This window comes from Neodiprion lecontei, chromosome 6 (assembly GCF_021901455.1).
Source record: "Neodiprion lecontei isolate iyNeoLeco1 chromosome 6, iyNeoLeco1.1, whole genome shotgun sequence".
Lineage (NCBI taxonomy): Eukaryota > Metazoa > Arthropoda > Insecta > Hymenoptera > Diprionidae > Neodiprion > Neodiprion lecontei.
Window position 1 is genome coordinate 11,776,270 of NC_060265.1, and position 23,924 is coordinate 11,800,193.

Sequence of the window (23,924 nt, forward strand, 5' to 3'; positions counted from 1 at the left end):
CGGTTACAACTCCGCCGTCGCGCGTCGTTGCGATTTTGTACGATCTGTAGATTAGCTTTTTTGTGTTGGAAAAAATAGCAGACGATACAAATAATCGGAAATATTTCACTAGCAAAATAAATGCAACTGATGTAAATTTGGAATTTGCATTTAAACGTATTACATGAAACAGGAGATCATTATCGGGTAATGAAATGCATTTCTATCGCAAACTGGATAGTATGATAATAATAATAATAATGACAGTAGTAGTAGTAGTAATAATAATAATAATGATAATAATAATTGGCAAGATACCATAAAGGGAAATAATGTCTATTTGTAACGGCAAAAATTATACGGAGTTGTAAGAAAAGGGTACCTATTTGAAACCAGGTTTAACTATGTTGGCATGAATTGACTGTACATATCTTATACATATATTTTGACTCTGGAAGCGACATGAACCTTGTGTTCAACTATATCAAATTGTATTTGGGTCGAACGTATATGCCGTAATGGAAAAAATCAAAGGTGTTTGGCTTTTGGCTGCAGTTGTTATTGTAGTTATTATTATTGCTATTTATTGTATTATATTTAGAATGTTATTCGCGGCAATTATTATTTTTTTTTAATTATTTTTTTTCGCAAATCATTTCTACCTCGGGATCATTTGAAATTTATTTAATTTTTTACAAACGTGGGCATTGTACTCGTATTGTACGGAAGAGTGTAACATACGTATACAATATCGGTTAACAATTATTTCTCACGTACGTAATTATTTCGCGCGATAATCGAAATTGCGTCAAAATTTTCTCACCGGCCCATTTGTTAATATAATGAACTCTGTTTTCGTGACGTTACAGTGACCACCCCGCTGTTCACGCCTGCAGTGGGAGTTGCAACGGCAGCCGGCGGCGGTACCGGGGGTGGTGGCGGGGCCCGGAGCTACGTCGATCCTCATACCTACGAGGACCCGAATCAGGCTGTCAGGGAATTCGCCCGTGAAATTGACGCCGGGTACATCACCATTGAGGCTATAATTGGTGAGTTATATTCAAATATGAGATTTTCCTTACAGAAACCCACCGGCGTTATTTCTGGGCGCATGCTATTCAGTAGAGTAAAATACGTTTAACTTACATCAGAGGCGTTTGAATCGAGTCTAATAGTCGAGCATTTGAATACTTTGAATAGTACGAACTATGGTTCGCAGAATTATTAGATTAGTTCAATTAACATACTAGTTCTCGAGTTACTCGATTTTTTTCATAAATTCAAATTCTTCGCTCAGCCCTAGCGAACGATACCAAGCAGGGTGAAAATGCCTTTTGTGAATGTTTTCATGATATTCTAGGGACACTTAGGCACTATCGAAATATTAAGATCCTGAAACTTTCAGACTTTAATCTGAGTCAGTTTTTGAGAAAGATTAAAATAAGTCTAGAATGGAGAATAATTTTTTTTCAGGATTGTGTGGACCGATTTGTTTAATAGTTTAATATGCTATAAAGGTGATTCAGAGCTTTCATAGACACCGTGGACCGAATGTTAGCTTAATAAATTCATGATCAAGAATATTAATTTCTCTTAATTATTCAATTCTTACTGTGTTACCCTTAGTGCAAAATTAGGAATCTATCATTTCTACATTTTTTATAAGTTCTGTAATAATTTACATTTTTTTCAAAATTTACGTAACGATACGCCATAGTTGAAAAAATAAATAAATAAAAATCATTTCTCTTCTCGGAAAACCGAACTTCCCCATAAGTTCTAACCGAATTATTGCAAATTATACTCTTATTATTATATAAATAATACACTGAAATAAATCATTTAAATTAGAGTCAATAAACAAAAAAATGTTCTATCCACAAACAGTTTTTTGTATCGGAACATTGACGTATTCTACGTCATCGTGCTTAATACTTGACTGCAATAAAGATAACTGTGATAAGGTTGAGTCGGATTTTCTAAATCTTCTTCAAGAAGTTTTTCTGGTGGTTCGCCTTCGCATTTATTACTATTCTGTTGATCAATTTTTCTTTTTTTATATTTTAAGATACGACAGAATCCACATATGATATCACCAATAAAAATCTCTTTTGTATTTTTTTGTGAATTGGTCACAAATTGAAAACTTAATATTTTGATATAAAATACAATAATCTCAAAATTATGAAGCTTAGAGATTTTTAGTGATTTTCGAAGTGCCATCTATAAGCTATATTACGAAATACCCATTTTAATGCGCCATTTGTTTCAAAATAAATGACGAAAACTATTATAAGAAAAATCATATTGCTATTAATTTTTAACGAGGATCATATTTTGTTGTGGGTAGACATTTTTTTTGTTTATTACCTCTTATTCAAGTGTATTATTTATATAATAATAAGAATATAATTTGCAGTAATTTGATTAGAACTTGTTGGGAAACTCGGTTTTTCGGGAAGACAAATGGTTTTTATTTTTTTTTTAACTGTGGCGTACCGTTACGTAAATTTTGAAAAAAATCTGAATCATTACAGAACTTATGAAAAATGCAGAAATGATATATTCATAATTTTGCTCGTAAGGTATCATAGTAAAAATTGAAAAATTAAGAGAAAATGATTTTTATGATCATGAATTTATTAAGCTAAAAATTGGTCCATGGTGTCTATGAAAGCTCTCAATAGCCTTTATAACATAATTAATTTTCAAACAAATCAGTCCATTCAATTCTGTAAAAAAAGTTATTTTCCAATTTTTACTCATTTTAATTTTTTCCTAAAACTCACTTACAATTAGATAAAAGTCTGAAATTTCTATAGTACCTACGTATGCATGGAATATCATTAAGATATTCACAAAAGGCATTTTTACCCTGCTTATCCCCCTATGGCCTTTATATTATTACGTCACAAATATAAACATGTGTTTATTTGGAAATTAAAACTTTGAAGCTTGTGAAAAATATTTCCAACAATATAACGAATAATGTACGATACAAAAAACCCGTCTGTAGCATGCTAGCCTACAGGCTTATAGTTTATACAAAGTTAATATTTATTTTAACCTCACTTCCCCTTTTCCACTCCAACTTTTGTCGTGTCTTGGTACTCAAGTTGGTGAAGTTTTTATGTAACAAATACCAATAGGTATATAAAAGTTTGCAGGTTATTTTATAATGAGTTTTTAAAACGAGTTTATTGTACGTACTTTACGACTTGCCTTCTTCTCCGCTGTCTTCATTACTTTGCTCAAGAAGTGTTGCGCACAAGACGCGGAAATATTCGGGTCAGAATAAAATCCGCAATATTGTTTACTACTCACTCGTTGTAAGACGATACTTTATTCTTACGAAATATTCTGAACTTCGCAGTACATTGTTGAAATCTGTAGTACACTATAATCATTTACTCGTGTAGGGTAAAACGATTACAAAGAACGATTTTAATGAGATTTCGTATAATTTGAACAGAAAATAGTCTCCCGCAGGCCACGACGACCTAGCATGCAACGTTTGAAATTGAAAAAGAATATTTTGTTTGATTACTTCGATTAGTTTAAATATTCGTGGTTGTTTCGGAAGTATTGAATTTTGGTTCTTCCAAATCGTACTTTTGTTTGCTAGGTATTCAAGGCTTTCACGCTAGTCGGTTGAAAAATGACCTAAATGTTTGAAAATCCGTCAATAGATAATTGTTTAAAAGACAGATATGTGAATGCTGAATCGTCTCTAGAGTAAACTCATGTCTCACTGATCGTCCTTAATAATTCAATATTACATTTTGTTTTGTTAGACCTAGATATTGTATTTTTCCAGTTTGTTCAGATAATTAGCATTCGCAATTTAATGATTTTCGCTTGTCAAGGTGGGGGAGAATTCGGAGACGTTTGCCGAGGCAAGTTGAAATTGCCGCCCGACGGTCGATCGGAGATTGACGTAGCCATAAAGACGCTTAAGCCAGGATCGGCGGACAAAGCGAGAAATGATTTCCTGACAGAAGCTTCGATAATGGGACAGTTCGAGCATCCAAATGTGATATTCCTCCAGGGTGTAGTCACGAAGAGTAATCCAGTTATGATAATCACTGAATTCATGGAAAACGGAAGTCTAGATACATTCCTGAGGGCGAACGACGGAAAGTTTCAAGTTCTTCAGCTAGTCGGTATGCTTCGCGGCATTGCGAGCGGCATGCAGTATCTTGCAGAAATGAATTACGTCCATCGAGACCTTGCAGCTAGGAACGTACTCGTCAACGCGGCTCTCGTTTGCAAAATCGCAGACTTCGGATTGAGTCGTGAAATCGAAAGTGCCACCGAAGGTGCTTACACGACTAGGGTGAGTTCATCGTGTCTTTACACATTATTATGACGCATTCCTGCAAAATCATGGGATGGTCACCCATTTGATATGCTCCGTTTGAAAAATAGCTATTCTACACGCGTCACGGATATTAATTAACCCTTAGCGGCCACACGGGGTAACCAGTTAACCCAGGCTCAGATAAAGTGAAATTAGAGGTCTAAAACCTTTGAAATTGATCCAAGTTTACGACATCTGCTGGTAGTAGACAGGTGTGACAAAAATCATTAGAAATGTTGAAGAACTCTTCGACAAACATGAAACAATCGGTCAGAAGTCTTAAAACACCCATATGTCTTGTAAAATTAGGTTTTTCAGGGTGGGGTAATGAGTTACCCCATGTGGCCGCTGAGGGTTAATATCAAAAGAGCGTTCAAGATTACTCAGCTGTAAAGCTTCCGGAATGCATCAATCTAGATCAAACAATTGCACGCGCGACGAGTTTTGTTTCGTTACGTCCTCACAAAACAATGGAACAACATGATTAGTCTTTTCAACCATGAAACTGACAAACATGCACAATGTGAGATTGTTTTGGATCACGGTCAAGTCCATGGTTTAAATGAAATTTGGAGATTCAAATTGATTATTTGTTCAATCAAAGAATTCTGAGTCTGACATTGGTTTTCTTATAGATACAAAAGTCACATTGCCAAATGATAGTACTTATGAGTCATTACTGATTTCAAAATTCCAAAACAACGAGGTAAAATAAATCTGTTTATTCAATTGACTTCATTCTTGTCACACACTTTTATCAAATCTCAGTGTCGAATTTTCTGATTATCATAGAAAATATCAATTGTACGTTTTTTACCAAGCCTTTCGATATTGGATTAATTTTTCGGCAACAAGACAAAATTGTACTATCAATGGTCAGTAATATTTGACTTGTACAGTTCATTCGGCACAAAACTAATTTTGATGACATATGCGAATCCAGTCGTACAAAGTTCCTGAAAACAAAATGCTCCATTGTTCTTTCAAGTTGACAGTCTAGTAACGAAAAACCGTATAACCGAAATATGACCGAAAATATGTGTTTTTTTTTTTACATTTTTTCTGTAGCAGCTCAGATCAAAGTCGGGGAGTAATGATGAGTAACAACTGTTCGGCTTCTAGATTTTCACCATGTAGCATGGTTTGTAATGTCCCAAAAGCGTGAAGAACCATGTCGAATATAATTAAGTCTCTGGCAAGTGTGCCTCCCAGGAAGAATAGGTTCTATAAATGGATTTGCTAATATTTTTTCAGGGCGGTAAAATCCCTGTCCGATGGACAGCGCCAGAGGCGATTGCATTTAGAAAATTTACAAGCGCCTCCGATGTTTGGAGCATGGGTATAGTTTGCTGGGAAGTAATGTCCTATGGAGAGCGACCGTACTGGAATTGGTCGAATCAGGATGTAATTAAGTCAATCGAAAAGGGCTACAGACTGCCAGCCCCAATGGATTGTCCCGAAGCCATTTATCAGCTGATGCTCGACTGCTGGCAAAAAGAACGCACCCACCGGCCTACGTTCGCCAACCTCACCCAGACCCTCGATAAACTCATACGGAGTCCAGACACCCTTCGAAAAATTGCCCAGAACAGGTAAGAATCTGCTTACTTCATTCATTTATATATATATATACACATATATATATATATATACACACAGTTATAATATTTGTGTGGATATAATTAATTGCCGGGGCGTCATGTTCTTTGGCAATCTAATTATTACTATTCTTATTATTATTCTCATTATCGTTGACACCGTTACTATATTATCGTTACTATTATTATAATTATTAATATTATTCTTGTATTAATCTGACTAATTGAACAAGCTTAGCTTCTAATGTAATCGCTGATCATTTAACATGTGTATAATACATATTATGAAATAATATACATCATGCCGCATGCCGTGAGTTTTTCGTATCCATAAATTAATTTTCTCGACATTGTTTTTTTTTTTTTATCGAAACCGAACTCACGATCTGCTCTATTTTTGCTGTTTTATTGTGCTTTGATGTTGTCGTTCATCAGTTGAATATCATTATTGTTATTGTTATTATGATTATTATTATTATCGTAAGTGTCGATTGAATGATTTGACAACACCTGATTGGCATTACTGGAAATTGGTGGAAAATTTGTGCCCAACGTCATGAAGGCACCGATCACTGTATAAATAAAACGTGCTCTGACATGTTTTTTACCCATAAATTATTATCACTGTTAGCATTATTATGTTCATTACTGCTGGTCATTTTTCAGTTATACATTTGCTTCATTTCGTATTTTTCTTCCAAATTTAGTTTGAATTCCACATCTTCACGTTATTGCAGCTTAGCAATATTTTAGGTCGTATTTACTTGTTTTTCTATTTTAAATATGGTATTTTGAAACTCTGTTATTTTTTTATTTTTATCTCAAGGATCAGTAAAATGTCCTCAAAATTATAATTTAACTAAATACAAAGGATTTATAAATCTGTAACTCTGAAATAATACTTGAACATTTGAAATTTTAAACTACATCAGAGATTTTTTTGTATCTAATTAGTTTGGATAAGAAGGAGGTTTAAAAAATATCATATTTTAAGGGGTTAAATTTCCAAACAGAAAAGTAGACAAATTTTGTTATATGCCACCAGTCAAAAAGTAAGGCCTAAGATGATTGCTGTCTTAATATACATGTGTTTTTTTTTTTTTTTAAGTTTTTTTTATCCCTTTCAATGTTCGCGAAGATACTATTACATCCTCAACTTCAACAGTAGCCATATGTGTACAATTTTTAACTTCATACTTGCGGCATCCTAAAACCGAGAAAAATTAATTTATGGACGAAAGTCTACGCTATATTCCCAAGTGAATTTTTTCTTCATAGTGTACGCTTCAAGCATTAATAAACTTGTTATTTGAAAAAAAAAAAAAAAACAAAATGGAATAATAGTAAGATGTTTAGACTTCGAAAGTTTTGCTTCATAGCTTCACTCGAAATACTCTTGTGTTTAATGTAGCAGCAGCAGCTGTGTTGTTTCATTGATATCTATCTATAATCGCAATTTTCGTAAATGAAGAAAGAAAAAAGGAAACGGGCAAAAACAAATAAGTGAAAGACAGAAAACTTTCTAAATAACTTGCATAAAATAGATATATCATCTTAATACAGATTATTTTTGATTACGACTTATCGGAGTATTGAAAAAGTTTGAATAATATTTTTTTTTTTTCATCATATACGTTCCTTTCATACCGATAATTTACTTCTTTACTTACTTGCTAATTTCATACTTATACATGTATATATGTATTGTATATATACATATATATATATTTGCATTTATAAGTACTTATGAACAACATACGAGGATAGTGAAACTTTCTCTCTTTCTGTGAAAAAAAAAATCAAATTTTTTTTTTTTTTTTTGAGTTTTCTTTTTGGGCTAATTCTATGTGGTTTTGGTTGGTGTCTTTTGGTACAACAGCGTGCGGCCACCAGCACACAATCCGTACTATGTCACTGGCCACGGCAGTCAGGGGGGCCCTGCGGGTCCGTTCGTAGACGTTTTGGGCCGACAAAGCCAAGGCCAAGGCCAAGGTCCGAGCCAAGGTCAAGGCCAAGGTCAGGGCCAAGGCCAACCACCGCTAGCCGTTCCAGTAATGCCACCAGGAGCCGGCAGAACCCTACACTTCCACACACACGCTGCGACACACGCTCTGCCCCAACAACCGCCCCTTACCTACCCCAACTGGGTCCCGTTCACCCACTTTGGTTAACCTATCTAGCTCCCTAACCCTTCTACATCTTGTTAGACCATAATTTCGTTTAATGCTACCGCAATCGCGAATATATCATAATTTCTCGTTTTTAATAGATTACATTAAAAACTAGCATCCACATCGAGCTTAAATTAAAATTAAAATTGAAAACAAAAACAGGCGGTCGAATAAGTAAACACTCGAAGCACGATGCGATCAGTCCTTACGTCGAGGGCTTTGTTTTTCAAATAATTAAATTCTTTTAACATCATCTTACGCGAGTACGTGATACTAATGATCAGTCAGAGTTGGTAGCGAGATACCGTTTCCTATTGCCACATTCGACTCATTGTCAGATGGTTAATGTATAGTCACTTCTGATTCTATAATTTCACAACGCACTTTAAAGCTTTGGCTGACTTACAAGGTTACTCAAGTTGAATTATTAGAAATGCATTGGTTGTCTGACAGGTTCGCTATGATTTTGCTACCAGTAATCCTTGGAATCTCACGCACGCGGTTTGCGATGATTCTTATAAACTGATAGAAGTCGGAGACAAATGTTATAAGTCACGTTTTAGAAATTGTATTCTACTTTTCAAAAAGAATTACTCGCTTCCAGCCCTGCCATATCGTCGGCGTACATTAACAGTTTTCGCTATTCAAAGAATTTTAATAAAATAATGGAAACGGAGCCCCTTTTATTTTTCGGTGTTTGTATAGATCTAAACGCATAGGTGTATAATAGGCGCAAACGCAATAGGCACGCGTCAGTGTTATAAATATAGGCATATTATAATACATTATGCAACGGTTGATTATTTTATTCTGATTTTTTCGCGAGCAGGGAAAGGCCATATGTACAATACTATCAGTTTTATGCCACATATTGAAAGTCTGATATACATACATACATAAATAGTTATTGCTGTCGCACAACTGCGCAGCTGAATGAAACTTCTATACATACATACATAAATGCAGGTTCCTTCCGCACATAAATAAATAAATTCATAGGTAAAAAACAAAAATACAGGAGAGCACAACGTATAACTCACAATACGATCACCACATGACTGATGTACTCTTTAAGGAAAGAAAAATTAAATAAATAAATAAAAATAAAACGTTTCATTATATCATACTAGACAATACTAGGAATCGAAAATAGCAATACAAACAAATGAAAGAAGATACAAAAAGTAAATTGAAATAATACAAAATAGAGTAAAAACAGATCGCTATAAAAACATATAATCTCATAGTTAATTAATCAAAAACAAAAATTTACGATATTATCACGATCATTAATAATATTTAAAAGAAAGAAATTACGATAAATAGTGAAAACAATTTTATTGAACGGAGATGCATATTATAAATGCTAATAGATTAGAATTTGTTTAAAAATGTGATTAATCATTTATACGTATACTATATAAAAATGTTGCACTTTGTCGATATATAATACTTTGCATCAACACTGCCGAGTTTTTAATGACACATTGAGTTACATCTTTTTTAAGTAGTAAAATAAAATTAAACCGGTCGAGTAGAGACACATATAATAACAATAATATATAATATGATAGGATACATCAGCGAATTGTAGAATAGTAGGTAATATGTAGTACATACAGGTTTTCAACCATATTAAGGTAGAGGACGATTTGACCAACGAAAGAAAATAGCCTATAACATTAATAATAGTTCATTAGCGAAAAATAGTCTTTCAGATATTTAATATAAATATTTAATAATTATTTATTGACATTACACTTATATGAAAAGAAAATTAAAAATACCAAGTAATGAATATTCAAAAGACATGTCGTGTCGTTAGACTAGTATTTTTATACTTGAAAAAACGAAATTATACAAGGTCCAAGAAATATGGAAGTAATTTAATTGTAAGCTGTAGTGTTACAATTTACGGATATCATATTATTGACATCATCCGCGATATTAGTATTTTTATTATTAATACTATTATTGTTATTATTATTATTATCATTATCATCAACTATAATCTGTTTAGAGAGAGCGTAGTTCTCCTTGCGAGAATTAGTTTTATAATAACTTACGAATACAAGGCAATCTGTGTTATCGAGACTCACCATTTAAGGAAAATATGAAATAAGACACGTTCCGCAAATTAATTATTATTAGTATACGGTCTACCCAAAAATACTCATTACAAAAACTGAGAAAATGAAGCGCGTAGAAAAGTAAAACTTGACGGAGATGGTTTGCTCAGATAATAATCGAAACATAAAACAAACAATAACGTAATATTCTCCATTGAGACAGATTGTCGGGGCAGGTGCATAATGAACTAAATAAAACGAATAAATTTATTGACAGTGTTATACGTGTATCGTAATGCAAAATACTGCAAAATTTTTGTATAGTCAATAATGCAAAGATAATTTTATAACATTAACGTATAATGAACCTTTTTCGATATAATTTGGGTATCACTATAGTATGGTTTACTCGTCTTTTTCTGCCTGCATTCCGTATGTAAAGTAATCGTTTTTGTGGTGGTACAAAAAAGAGCATCGAAGTGCATATAAGTGCAATTTCACGTCGTGGTATTTAAAAGTGTCCTTTTTGTACATGCTACAAAAAGAATGGCCGATTATGTACCAAGGACGCAAAGTAGATCTTTTTACGCCGAGCGTAGTTTGCAATATTAGGCATAGGCAACCGCGTGCGCGTGCTTCTTATAACGGGTAAAAAAAAAAAAATCTCACTTCTAAGTACTAGGACGTAAAAGCGCATTTCTACGTACTCCGATGCTCTTTTTTTGTACTGACTCTAAAACGATTACCTTATCTACTAAACGCAGGCAAAAAATGACGCGTAAACCATACTGTGTCACACAGTAGTAGATTGTGCACCAAGGAGGCAAAGTAGATGTTTTTACGCCGAGCGTAAGTTTGCAGTATGAGTCGTAGGCGCGCGCATGCGTGAGCCGAAGGCGATATTGAAAACACGCGTGGCGAAAAAGTCTGCCTCTATGGCGCACACGACACTTTATGTAGGAAAAGTGTGCTTTACAAGTTTTTTTTTGAAGCGGCGTTCAAAAAAAGCACATTTACGCACAAGGACGTAAAAGTGTACATTTACATACCCAGCTGCTGTTTTTTTCCGTAACGTCATAAAAAAGATTATTTTACATACAGGACACGAGGTAAAAAGGACACGTAAATTGCACTAGTGCTATATAAAAACATGTAAACCGCACTCTTGTTACATGAAATATCGTGTGCAACGTAGGGGCGAAGTATTTTTTGCCTCGCGTATTTGCAATATTCGTTTTTGCCTCGCGCACACGCTCGCCTACGACTAATATTGCAAACTGACGCTCGACGTAAAAAGACCTACTTCGCCTCCTTGTTGCACAATTTACTAGCTTATGCAATGCGGATAAACTGAAATTTACTTATATAGGAATCTGAGAGTATTAAAAACGATGCGGTGTATTTCCAGTATACAAATTAATAACCCCCGATGCAGCGTTCAAAATACGTCTGTATTCCAATATACCTGTACCCTATAAACCACAATAGAGGAACACAAAATATAAAACAGCTATACATTCGTCAAAACAGCATAGCACAAATATTGACATACACACGGGATTATCGCGGAGTACTTAATTCGGCATATTATTTGTAATTGTGTTGATTATTTTAATTTAGATGACCATTACACGTTTAATGATTTGAGGCTCGGGCAGTTTTTTTTTTTTTTTTGCGAATCTCTATCGATCAATTTGGCGAGCTACACCACAAGTTTACACAAAAGTATAAAAGTAATACATTCACTGGTAGCAAAAAGACTCCATACGGTGGCCTCCATTGCACTAACAATTGCTAACAATTGTCAGAATCAGGGAACGGGGCGCTCCACCCCCACCACCGCCCGCATCAACCGTGCATATAAGAAAAAGGTAAAATAATTAAAGAAAACTTAAAAAAAACATTCTCAACTGGCTGAAAGGAAAACAAAAAAACGCAATCCTCGCCAAATATATTTCGATTGTGCTAACGGTCTCCATTACCGTCATCGTAATATTGGTGTTTTGGTATCTAATCATCTAACGAAACAAAAACAAGACGTCATCAATTATTTCACGGAAATGTTTGATGGTATAAACGGAATCGGGGACCACTGCGTTTTTTGTTTTCGTTTTCGTACGAGGACGTTGACTACGTAGTATCATGTAGATAAAAAAAAATGCTTGCCTTTTTTAGTTTGTATCGCACTGCTTGCTTCATCGCATATTGCACTGTACATAAAATTACATGTGAACGTAGATGTATATTGTATATAATAATGTCACCCTTATGCTAATTATAGTACTAATTACTTTTATAATACCACGACTTTATAATGATCTGTTTAATAAATTCATGATATATTATACATATTATACAGATGTATAGATCATAAGTTTAATATCATTTGGTACTCACCATACCAATTATAAAAACCTATTTTATTACCAACTTTGCTGTATAAGTACCTACTTGGTAATATGTACATGATATGATAGATGGTTCAGTGTGTACAATAAGCAGTTTACTGAAATTTCTCCGCGAACGCTCTATTGGTTAATTTACGATATCGCACCGAAATCTTTTATCGTTTCAACTTGGTGAAAAACTTTTCTCTTCCTTCAGGCAAAGGTATACTTCTCTAAATACATTTTTATTGTAAAAATATACACGAGTTAACATCTTTTTGACATGATGAAGTAAAAAAAAAAAAAAATTTAACGTATATCAAAACGTATAGAGAATTATTCGCGAAAGCAGAGGACTTTTAAAAGTAGAATTTTCGATTCGTACAATTTTTTTTCATTGTATTATATGTCAATAAAATGTCGACGTTACATGATTTCAGGTTCTTAGCTCGATTTGTTTTCGCATTAGACACAGGCTTTCGAAAAATTACAAGTATAAACTTGTGAAGTGAATTTGACGTATATGTAAAAGTTCAAAGTAAATTTGTTTCACAATTCTCTATTCGAAAACAAATTGAAGTAGTGAGGAAACACATTTTCAAATTTAAATATGTCATAAATTGCGAAGTACTATGGAAAATTGAAAGTTGAGATCCGAATGAAAGTTACATACGCTAACTCATCCAAAACTTTGCACTTCAATTTATGAAAATGCCCCTCCCCCCCCCCCCCCCCATTAATAGGTATTATAGTAACCCATATTCAATCCGAAATTAAGTAAAAGTTCAATATTATCAAGTCTTGCTTAGTATTTGAAAATAAAACCTCGTCAAACCAGTTAATTTACTTACCAGTTATACCCTTCTGTAAATATATCAATTACCCTTTGTATTTTATCTCTCATACTCCATTATTAAGATGTTGTATATTCTAGACTATATGGCACACTAGACAGTGACGTTTACGTCTTATCACCTTTTACGGTTAATTATTTGTTTGATATGAATCGCAAAATCTAATTTTTGCTAGTTCAAAAAGAGATGATAAACAGTGCAAGCGAAAGTTGAAGGAAATAATAATTTCTATTGACAGCAATTCGCAGCTTAGAAATTATTTTCATTGGTCACAATGTTAAAGTTTTTCAAGATTCAACTCTGGCACTAATGGACCAAGTGAAATGTATTTTATCCAATGATCAAATGACAATAGAACAAATGAAAAATGTTGAGCATATTCAAACTTAGAGAAAATAGTTGATCAAGTTTCCCCTATTATTAACTAGATTGGAAAATAAAAAATTTCCGAAAAACATTGAAGCAAATTTTATAAACTAACGCAGATTTATTTTTTCCTCAGTTTGATTGTTAATGCGTAATACATGGAATACCATTATGATCTAGTTCGTAAATTGATGCGAGTGTACAAATTAATGGATTTCTAAACTATTTCACAGGGGTACAAATCCACTAGCACCGGACGCAGTGGATCTTACGCAACTGACGTCAGTAGGTGATTGGCTGGCATCAATAAAAATGTCAAGATATGCGGAGAGTTTTGAAAGAGCTGGGGTAACGACGTTGGAGGCTGCAGCAAGAGTCACCGTCCAAGAGCTGACTGCCCTAGGAATAACGTTAGTCGGTCATCAAAAGAAAATCATGAACAGTGTAACTGCTCTGAGGGCTCAAATGTCAGCAACGTCGCAAGGTTTCCTTGTCTAGGAATAAATCTGAAAAAATAGATACCAATCATGATATTATGATAGTTAACCCCAATGGACTGCACTATATGTATGTACATGTATGCAAAAGCAAACTTATTAGCAATACACATACATGCATACATATTATGTACGTATTTGAGATGTTAACGGACCAATGAAAAGACACACGGACGTCTTTCTGTATTAATTATGCCCGGAGTATTAAACTGCAGGTCTAAAGTGGCCGAACGCGACATTCCACTATGTACACACACGTATATACAGTAATAGAAGTTTGACGCGACAGCGATTTGAGTGTTCCAGACTGTAAGTACATGATATCGCACCGTCTGGAATAGATAAATAAGAGTTAAATTCATGTGACTTTTACAGAAAAGCCTAATCATTTTTGCTGTTGTAAGTCTGTGTATGTATATAAAGTTATAAACATATATACATATATAGATACGTAAAAAAATCAAACGTCTAATAGCATATTCCAAATGGTCTAACAGAACTCGGAATCTACTACGCCTACTCCTCGAGAATGAGATTTCAATAAACAAGAGAAATTCTTATGGCCTCACTCTTATCTTAACAGTAATTACGTCAGAAAAATCTTTGGAACATTACTTCCAACTATTTTCCGTAACAATGATTATGGACAGCACTCGTGTATATACATATATATTATGTAATTATACACATACATATAGAATAGTGTGATACCATTTTAAATCCTATTTTTCCATTTTTATCTTGCTTCAATGTATTGTTCTTCTTTAAGTGGAGTCTGATCAGCTCAGACTGATAGTAAATCACTTTTCTGTTTCTTTTCTCGAAATTGCTAGCCCTGCATTACCGATATAATATTGTAACTTTTGTGTTGCTTGAAAAATAAGAGGTTCTCTGATTAAGAAGGCAAATGTAGCGAAACACAGAAAATACAGGCCAAAATCATATATTCAAGAAAATACGTCCTTCCGAGTTAACATCTAGAGAAAGACTGTTTACAATAATAGTGGTTGGCGCAGCAACCAAGCAATTCATCTATTTGTAACATGTATTTATCTTGAAGGGGTAAGATTCCCTTCTTTAAATATGCAGAGTGAGAAGGTAACCTTGTTACAATATTTAGAGCCATGCAACACCCAATGTTTCAGAAATATTTCTGTTCGAACATACCATGTGAAATGGTTCTAAAATAAGTAAGTAATATTTGCTGTCATATTTTTTTCAAACAGTTTGGGCGAAAAATATTTGGAAGAGAAACAATATATCTTGAACAGTAAAAAACAAATAAAACACATTTAGTGACATGCATCTGAAACCCTTCTAGAGCTGTATAATCTAACTGCGACAGTTTTGCAAACTTGGAGTATTTGTGAACCATAGGTTTTAAACATCTGTGCTATGTGATTAGACTATTGGAGATGACTGATGTTTGAAATTCTGTCGGAAGCTGCAAAATTTAGGGAAATAGTACCAGCCCAGTATATAATACATATTATGTCTGTGCAAAAACAACGTACCGTGATCGAACTTCTAAAATCCTCTACCCTGGATAATCGAACCATTATATAAATAATTAATATAGTAGTGATTCAAATTCATCACGCACTTGCTCAAGACCGTGTGCAAAGATGAGAGAAAGCAAGACACTGTAAATATACATATGTAATATATGTATACGTATATCTTTTGCGATTAAATTATCGTATAAGTATTACATACAAATAGGAATATGATATCGTGCAGCGATATTTTTAATATTACGCTTTTGTTCAGCTCTGCTTTGACAGCTAAATCGCATACAAATGCATAAGTTTTGCGTTTTATATTTTATATAGATCATAGATGCATAAGTATATGTACACATATTGTGTGTGTATGCTGCGCGCGTGTGTGTATGTGTGTGCCTGCGTGCGTGCGTGTGAATTCTATCGGAAATGATAAATGTGCCAACGCAAAAAGTGAATAAATGATTATTATAAAAGTAATGGTTATTAAAAAAAGATGAATAAATAATATTGATGATACATCAGCTCCAGCTACATAAGTGCGTGCTCTATGCTGCATATGTATTTATACATGTGTCGAATCAATATTATTTGGTAACAAATATCGAATACAGATTTGTTGTAATAGATATAGTATTGAGAAAAAAACGAAAATGAAAGGAAGTGATAAACGATACTCATATATACGTATGGGGCTTTCGCGTGAATTTACAATCAGCAATCGGTTGACCATGACATTTTTTGATTTCGTCAAGGATTTTTCCTATGTTCGTTTGACTTCTGCAAACTTGCCCCAAAAATTTGCAAAATCAAAAAACATCATGTTCAACCGTTTACTGAGTTCACGTGGTAAGCCCAATATCAGGGCCGGATTTAAAGGTGTGGAGGACCAAGGGCGACAAAAAATTGGGAGGCCCCCAATTATTTTTCAAACAAGATAAACAATTTTCATTTTTATTCAGATATCAACTTATCTCTGCTGCCCGTCTTTGCCTGCGCGGTCAGTCGTGGCGTGGCGTGCTTGTAGCGGGGAATCCCCGCTGCCAGCACTACTTAATAGACACCCCGCAAATATGAGAAGTTCGCGATACATTGCGTTATTCTTTATTTAGTCATTTTATGAACATTTAACGTCCATGCTCAAAGTCCTCTCTATAGGGAACTATTTTTCTTAATGTTGGATTCCTCATAGAGGAAGCTTTAAGCGTCGTGCAAAAGAAGTCTTGAGGAAGCAAGGTTCAACTCGCAACTTTCCTTGCGAAAATTTCCAAATTTCACAAAATTTGAATCCATCGACCGATTTTCTCAAAATTTTATATCAACATTCTTTTTCAAACAGTGTATTCATATTCTAAAATTTTGCCTAACTTTTCGCAATTCGTAAAAATCATGGCAACTTTATCATTTTTTTTTAATTTTTGGTAAAAAAAAGTTTTCAATATCCGAACCGTTTGACCGATTTTCTTCAAATTTCATACCAATTTTACTTTTATAATACTCTTAAAAAAAAATCTGTACGATATCTTGAAATTTGCAAGATAGAGCGATTCGACGATTTGCCAAAAAAAATTTTAAATTCATAAAATCCGAACCGTTTGACCGATCATTCCCAAATTGAATACCGACCGTTCTTCCATGATAGTTTATTTATAAAAAAACTAATTTTTCTTTACAAAGTCTGAAAATTTTTAGAAAATAATTTGGTCACAGAGATTTTTCAAAGATTCAAAATGTCGAAAAATTCTTCATTTTCAATTTCGAAAAAATTTCGACAAAATTTGGAGTGAATGTAGGGGTTATACAGATTAATATCTGCGAAATGGGAGCACTGTGGCGCAAATCGTTCTCGAGTTATAATCATTGCAATTTTACAGTGCCAAGACATACACACATACACATCTAGACATTTTTTCTAAATATGATTGTTCGTTATTTTGCAAAATTTTAAGCACACAGACATCGAAAACTGGCAAAAAAATTTGTTTACCGTCACAAAGCTTCTTCCACGAGGGAGCAAAAAAAAAAAAAATGCCTCATGAAACTGAGCGAAATTTTTTTTCTCAGAAAAGTGAATTTTTTCATATTTTGCATATCATGTGTTAGCATATTTCACCTAAAAATTTATATTGTGGCGTTCCCTCTCTTGTAGAGTCCCTGGGGCTTCAGTCCCTGTTGCCCTCCCCTAAATTCGGCCCTGCTCCATATATATTGTATACATCTGCATGTAAGTGCAGTGTCCATATTCTCCAGGATAATTATTATTTACACATGGATATGTATATTATATGTATATATGGAGCTTTCCATGTCAACTCAACCAATGATTTTACCTCACTATTTTTGATCCGCTTCACAATATCTCTAAATTTTTTCATATTTTTGCCCCTACCCTTAACTTTTTTGTAATTATTCCGACTCGTCTCAAAACCGGTTTTTTTTTTAACTCTTGAGAAATTCTCTAAAGTTTTATTTTTCATTCCGATCATTTTAACACCCGTTTCATGATAATATGACTGTTTGAATATTTTTTATTTTGCATTTTTAATACTAAACAAATGGAAAACCATTTTTCGAAGTTCCGAAAATTCTTTAAAAATTTGGTGTGCTCGCGTCAAATGATTGAGAACTGAACTTAAAATTTTGTGGTAATTTTTTGAGAATTTCAACAAAGGCCAATTTTGAGATGCGTCAGAATAATCATAAAAAATTAAAGGGTGGAGGAAAGTATCTGAAAAAATTCGGGAGTGCTTCTTCGAGATGGATGAATCGTATGAAAAATCGTGAAGCGAATCAAAAATGGTAAGGGAAAATTATTGGTCGAGTTCATATGGAAAGCCCCATATGCATGCATCTAAAAAATTGATATATATGTATATATATATATATGGGTACGTCCAATACTTTACGACCGCAGCTTGCGGGCTTTGGTCAGCGATTCGGCTGCTGATTTTTTTTCAACAAAGTAGGTTATAAAAAAAGACGATTCTCCAAATTTGAGCTTAATATAAGAAAATCTGGTGGCTATAGAAATTTTTGAAGTTTTTAATAATTCAATTTTTTAGTTATTTTCACGATTTTTTCATGGGAGCTCTATGGGACTTAAAGACTCGAATCAAACGGCATTCCCCTTCTCTGACCTTCTATTTTGAGGAACAAAATATTTTTTTACTCCAAAGCAAAATTCAGTTTAATTAGGACCCTTTTCATGAACTACTATTTTAGCAAAATTTCGCATAACTTTGAAACGCTGCCAAGCCAAGAATTTTCTAAGTAGACGGCCAATCGACGGCTAGAATTTTTCGTCTAGGTATACTTTATCACTACCTACACGAATTATTATTAATTACCACGTTTCTTTTTATATACGGCCTCGCAAAACCAACTGATTTCTGAAAAAACGCGGCTCTCGGATAGCTGTAACTTTTTTCTATCAACTCGAAATAGCTTGAAATTTTCAGGGAAAATACTCAATTCTATCCCCAAACAACACTGAAAATTTCCAGCTAGGAGCCGAAGTTGTTAACGAGCTGTTCAAGTTTCCCACATAATATTTCGTATTTCACGGCATTATCAACTATATAACAAGTATTGAGTATGACTTCACGGGACACAAAGAAACAAATATTTAATTTCAAATAAATAATTACAATACGAATGATAAATAAAAATATTTATACTGCTATAAATATCCTATTATCGCAGTCAATGAGTTTTTTCCTAAGGCGATACAAATTATAGGGATGTAAGCCATATTTTTATAACATTACTTCACTATGTAGTTTTGCAAGCTCTTCATTTTTTTTTATTTAGGTTAATAATCGACAAGTTTAAATTTTCCACGCGCAATTGAAGAAGTCGTTGATAATGCCATGAACTACGAAATATTATGTGGGAAACTTGAACAGCTCGTTAACAACTTCGGCTCCTAGCTGGAAATTTTCAGTGTTGTTTGGGTATAGAATTGAGTATTTTCCCTGAAAATTTCAAGCTATTTCGAGTTGATAGAAAAAAGTTACAGCTATCTGAGAGCCGCGTTTTTTCAGAAATCAGTTGGTTTTGCGAGGCCGTATATAAAAAGAAACGTGGTAATTAATAATAATTCGTGTAGGTAGTGATAAAGTATCCCTAGACGAAAAATTCTAGCCGTCGATTGGCCGTCTACTTAGAAAATTCTTGACTTGGCAGCGTTTCAAAGTTATGCGAAATTTTGCTAAAATAGTAGTTCATGAAAAGGGTCCTAATTAAACTGAATTTTGCTTTGGAGTAAAAAACTATTTTGGTCCTCAAAATAGAAGGTCAGAGAAGGGGAATGCCGTTTGATTCGAGTCTTTAAGTCCCATAAAGCTCCCATGAAAAAATCGTGAAAATAACTAAAAAATTGAATTATTAAAAACTTCAAAAATTTCTATAGCCACCAGATTTTCTTATATTAAGCTCAAATTTGGAGAATCGTCTTTTTTTATAACCTACTTTCTTGAAAAAAATCAGCAGCCGAATCGCTGACCAAAGCCCGCAGGCTGTGGTCGAAAAGTATTGGACATACTCATATGTATATGTACATATATATATATATTATATTATATTAATGTGGTCCTTATTTAGGGTGGTGACGAATTTCTTCCGGACCGCCCGTCAAATCAACTTCAAATGATTCGAAAACAATTACCAAATTTTTTCAGATTTTTATCTCAACTCTAACCCGTGCCTGTAAAAGGGAGGACTTCCTCATTCAAATACACGTGATTCGGATATAATCTCAGTATATATCCTACTGTAAAAGTAATAATGTTCGAACAAATCTATAACTGCGAGGTTTTAGTGGGCATTAGTGTTACTATCTGAGAAAAACATTCACATTATCATACCAGGTAATCTAGACAGATTGCACTTTCTCTAAATGGAAACAAGTCAGATTTCGGGGATGTGCAATTCATTGCGATTGCATGGTATGATGATGAGAATTTTTTCTCAGATAGTAGCACTAACGCCCACTAAACCTCGCAGATACAAATTTTTTTGAACATTCCCTATATATAATGCATGCACGCACTATACGCGTCACGAGTTGTATGTACGTACCTGTCACGTATTGACGTATGTACGGTGAAGAGCTAGGCAAATAATGTCCAAAATCTGTTTTTGAACACAAACATATCAAAGTATTGGAAAACTATGCGAAATGAAATTTAAATTTAGAGAAGGTGGACAACGAAGAAAGGAATGGAAAATAAAAAATTGATAGAAAGTGACTACGAAAGTTTTTTTTTTATATTATTATTATTATCACCTGCAACGAAACTTTTCATTAGTCGAAACAATTCTGCTGCGTCATGAATAATGTCGGTGTACAAAAATTGTGTACTCTCCGTTTCAATTCATATATTATTACACTACAGCATTAATTCCGTACAAAAGTGAACAGAAATATTTCATCGAACGCGATTATTACTAGAAACTCAAATAGGTACACACAAAAGTACAGGAATACATGTATTACATAGATTGAACTATATTCATTGATAATCTCAGTAGTTGTTCAACCATTTATCAGAAGTGAAGACATTACACACTATATTTATTTCTGTGTACAGAATCGCTATTGTAAAGACTGTTTCGAAATATTATAATAATACTACTCATGGCACGTCGCGACGCTTTTTGCCACGGTAATTTATGTATAATTATCATTTCTAACGTATGTAAAAATTATACTTTTAAAAAGATTACTGCAATAATTGTAATTAACAAGAAAAAAAATTCCTTTTGTAATTAATTGCGGTAAAACATGCCGTTTGCCAAAAAAAATTTTTTTTACTCGTAACTTAAATATATACATACGTCATACATACGCTGTAATAGCATAATGAAAATTTTATTGAAGAACCTACGTAATATTATATAGATGTCCTTGATTGGGGAGTGTTTTGCCCCGTTTGTTATATGTTAAGAGTATGCGATATCCATCTTAATTATATAATATAAAAAAATTGATTGTATGTACAATATTGAGCGGCAATTTATAACAAACAGAGTTATAGAAGTAATACTCATATTTAAGGAGGGCAAAGATTAAGCAATAAATAAATACATGCATATGCAGATTTTTATAGAAAATGTTAAAATTTGAGAAAATAATTATTAACAACGCTATCTTCCTAAATGTTCGTATTGAATAGTAATATCTACATGGTTCAAAAATTTTATCCGCAATAATCAGTAATTCTAACGCAGCAGTGTAGTCTTGTACGCAGACCGCGAATCATTATTACAATCGGCACAGACTAATGCCGGATAAAATTTTTCATCCAAATTTAACAAATATTCAGCTATACCATCTGTACCTATATATGTCTAGCGAAAATTGCTCGAATATCGTTAAAAATGCCTTTCAATTTAAGTCGAACAGACTTGTGAACGTGAATTGAATTGGAAACAGCGTAAAAAACGAGAAGATATGAGAAGTGATAATAAATAGCATTTTTTATACGATTCTCGAATATTTTGGATGAATGTTGTAAAAATCTAATTTTTCTATATTTCGAAAGATACACTACATGTGGACTTGAAGTCTTTTTAACGATATTCCGAGTGATGTCGCATATTTTGGTTATTGTATATGTGTGAAATTCAAAGTAACAAAAAACAAGAATGAAATAGTGAAATCCAAATTCTTGAGTATGAGTGTGTCCTTCTTAAAAAGTTTTTTACGCATCAAATTGTTTGAAATTTGTTGGTATTTTACTTGACTATTGTTTTAATGTTTATTGAATTTATCACAATCAAGTGCTGAACTATTATTTATTAAACTTATTTATTATTTAGAGATCTGACTAAATTAAAAATTCTACTTGCATTATAATCGATTACACAGAAAGGACAGATTGTTTCAACCATAGAAATATTTCTTTGCAGGTAAAGAAAATAAAGTGTGTTGGTTGCAAGTAAATTTCTGTAAATGGGCAGAATTTTTTTGGAAACTTACTCAGAGTTTTGTTGCAGAAACGAAATATTCTGTTTCGGCACCTGTGAAGATACACTCTTTTTATCGAATAATGTTTTTTCTCAGCGTGGACAAATAAATTTTGCCATTTTTTATTACCTTCAAAAACGAGTTTCAAAAACTCCTTATCATTCCTAAAGATCATGAGGCAAGAAGAGACGGAAAAAAAATCATATGAATTCAACGTACAACTCGACTAAAAAGAAAATATTATTAGACCAAAAATATTTCTTTATGGGTGGCGGAAAAAATATTTTGTTGCTATTACTGAATTTCAGATAAGTGAAAATTTCGCTGCAACAGAAAAATATTTTTTAATCCCCTGAAAAGACATATTTATTTGGTTGAAACAATCTTCTCCCATTGTATGTGTAATTTTAATTATTAAAAGTTCGGTAACTCTTGTATAAATTATGTTTAGTTCTTTGGTGACCGAAAAATAATAATTATTTTATATGCTCTTCCACCTTATTCTTTCTTTGATTTACTATGTTATTTTTTTTAACCGGCCTCAGCTGTCAAATTATTTGCAATGACTGCAGGTACCGTCCCACTGTATTCAGTAACTTCAAAATCTCATAACTACTCAATTATTAGTCAGCAAAGTTGAGTTGATTGAGCTGGAATATCTCCTTGTGTCTCGGTTATTATTGTAAAAAAAAATTACAGACACACTTACATATATATATAAAGATAAGTTTTCAAACAAACTTCGGAATGTGTCTAAAACATTTTTTCCTATGGTGTTGTCAAGACGATGTTGAATGTACATAAGAAATAATAAATAACATACCTTATATGATGTAAATTAATTTGAGACGTGGTAAGCAACAATTATTATTAAATAAATGAAACAAATTAAATCCCGCACTTCTGTTATCACTAAATACAGTACATATTACATCGTATCGATTTCGTTTCATATACCTACATAACTTAAACGTTTTCATTGGTACAGGATTCAAAATTCTTCGTTTGTTAAACGTGGTTATTGCAGGTCGTCCAGGTACCTACATGATACTATTTTAACGCAAGATGTTTATCGTAAATTATCCATTATAATTGATACAAATGCAACGCAATTTCGCATAAAACAACAAAATTATGCACAAAAATTAAGGATCCTAAGTGAACGTTCCGA

General features: G+C 33.3%; 1 protein-coding gene across 15 annotated transcripts in view; it reads left to right on the forward strand.

Annotated features, from left to right (window-relative positions):
* The window catches only part of LOC107218589 (ephrin type-A receptor 4), a 166,356-nt gene extending 142,761 nt beyond the window's left edge, over positions 1-23,595 (forward strand). For 7 of the 15 annotated variants that reach the window (XM_046742744.1, XM_046742745.1, XM_046742747.1 and 4 more), the window contains 4 exons: positions 849-1,028; positions 3,846-4,315; positions 5,594-5,931; positions 7,817-12,479. In XM_046742744.1, coding sequence (XP_046598700.1) covers positions 849-1,028; positions 3,846-4,315; positions 5,594-5,931; positions 7,817-8,108 — 1,280 coding nt within the window. In that variant the 3' untranslated portion in view covers positions 8,109-12,479. Of the gene's footprint in view, positions 1-848; positions 1,029-3,845; positions 4,316-5,593; positions 5,932-7,816; positions 12,480-14,017 lie in introns of those variants that run through there. The other 8 variants (XM_046742749.1, XM_046742753.1, XM_046742755.1 and 5 more) reach the window with 3 other exon arrangements.
* The last annotated feature ends 329 nt before the right edge of the window (positions 23,596-23,924 follow it).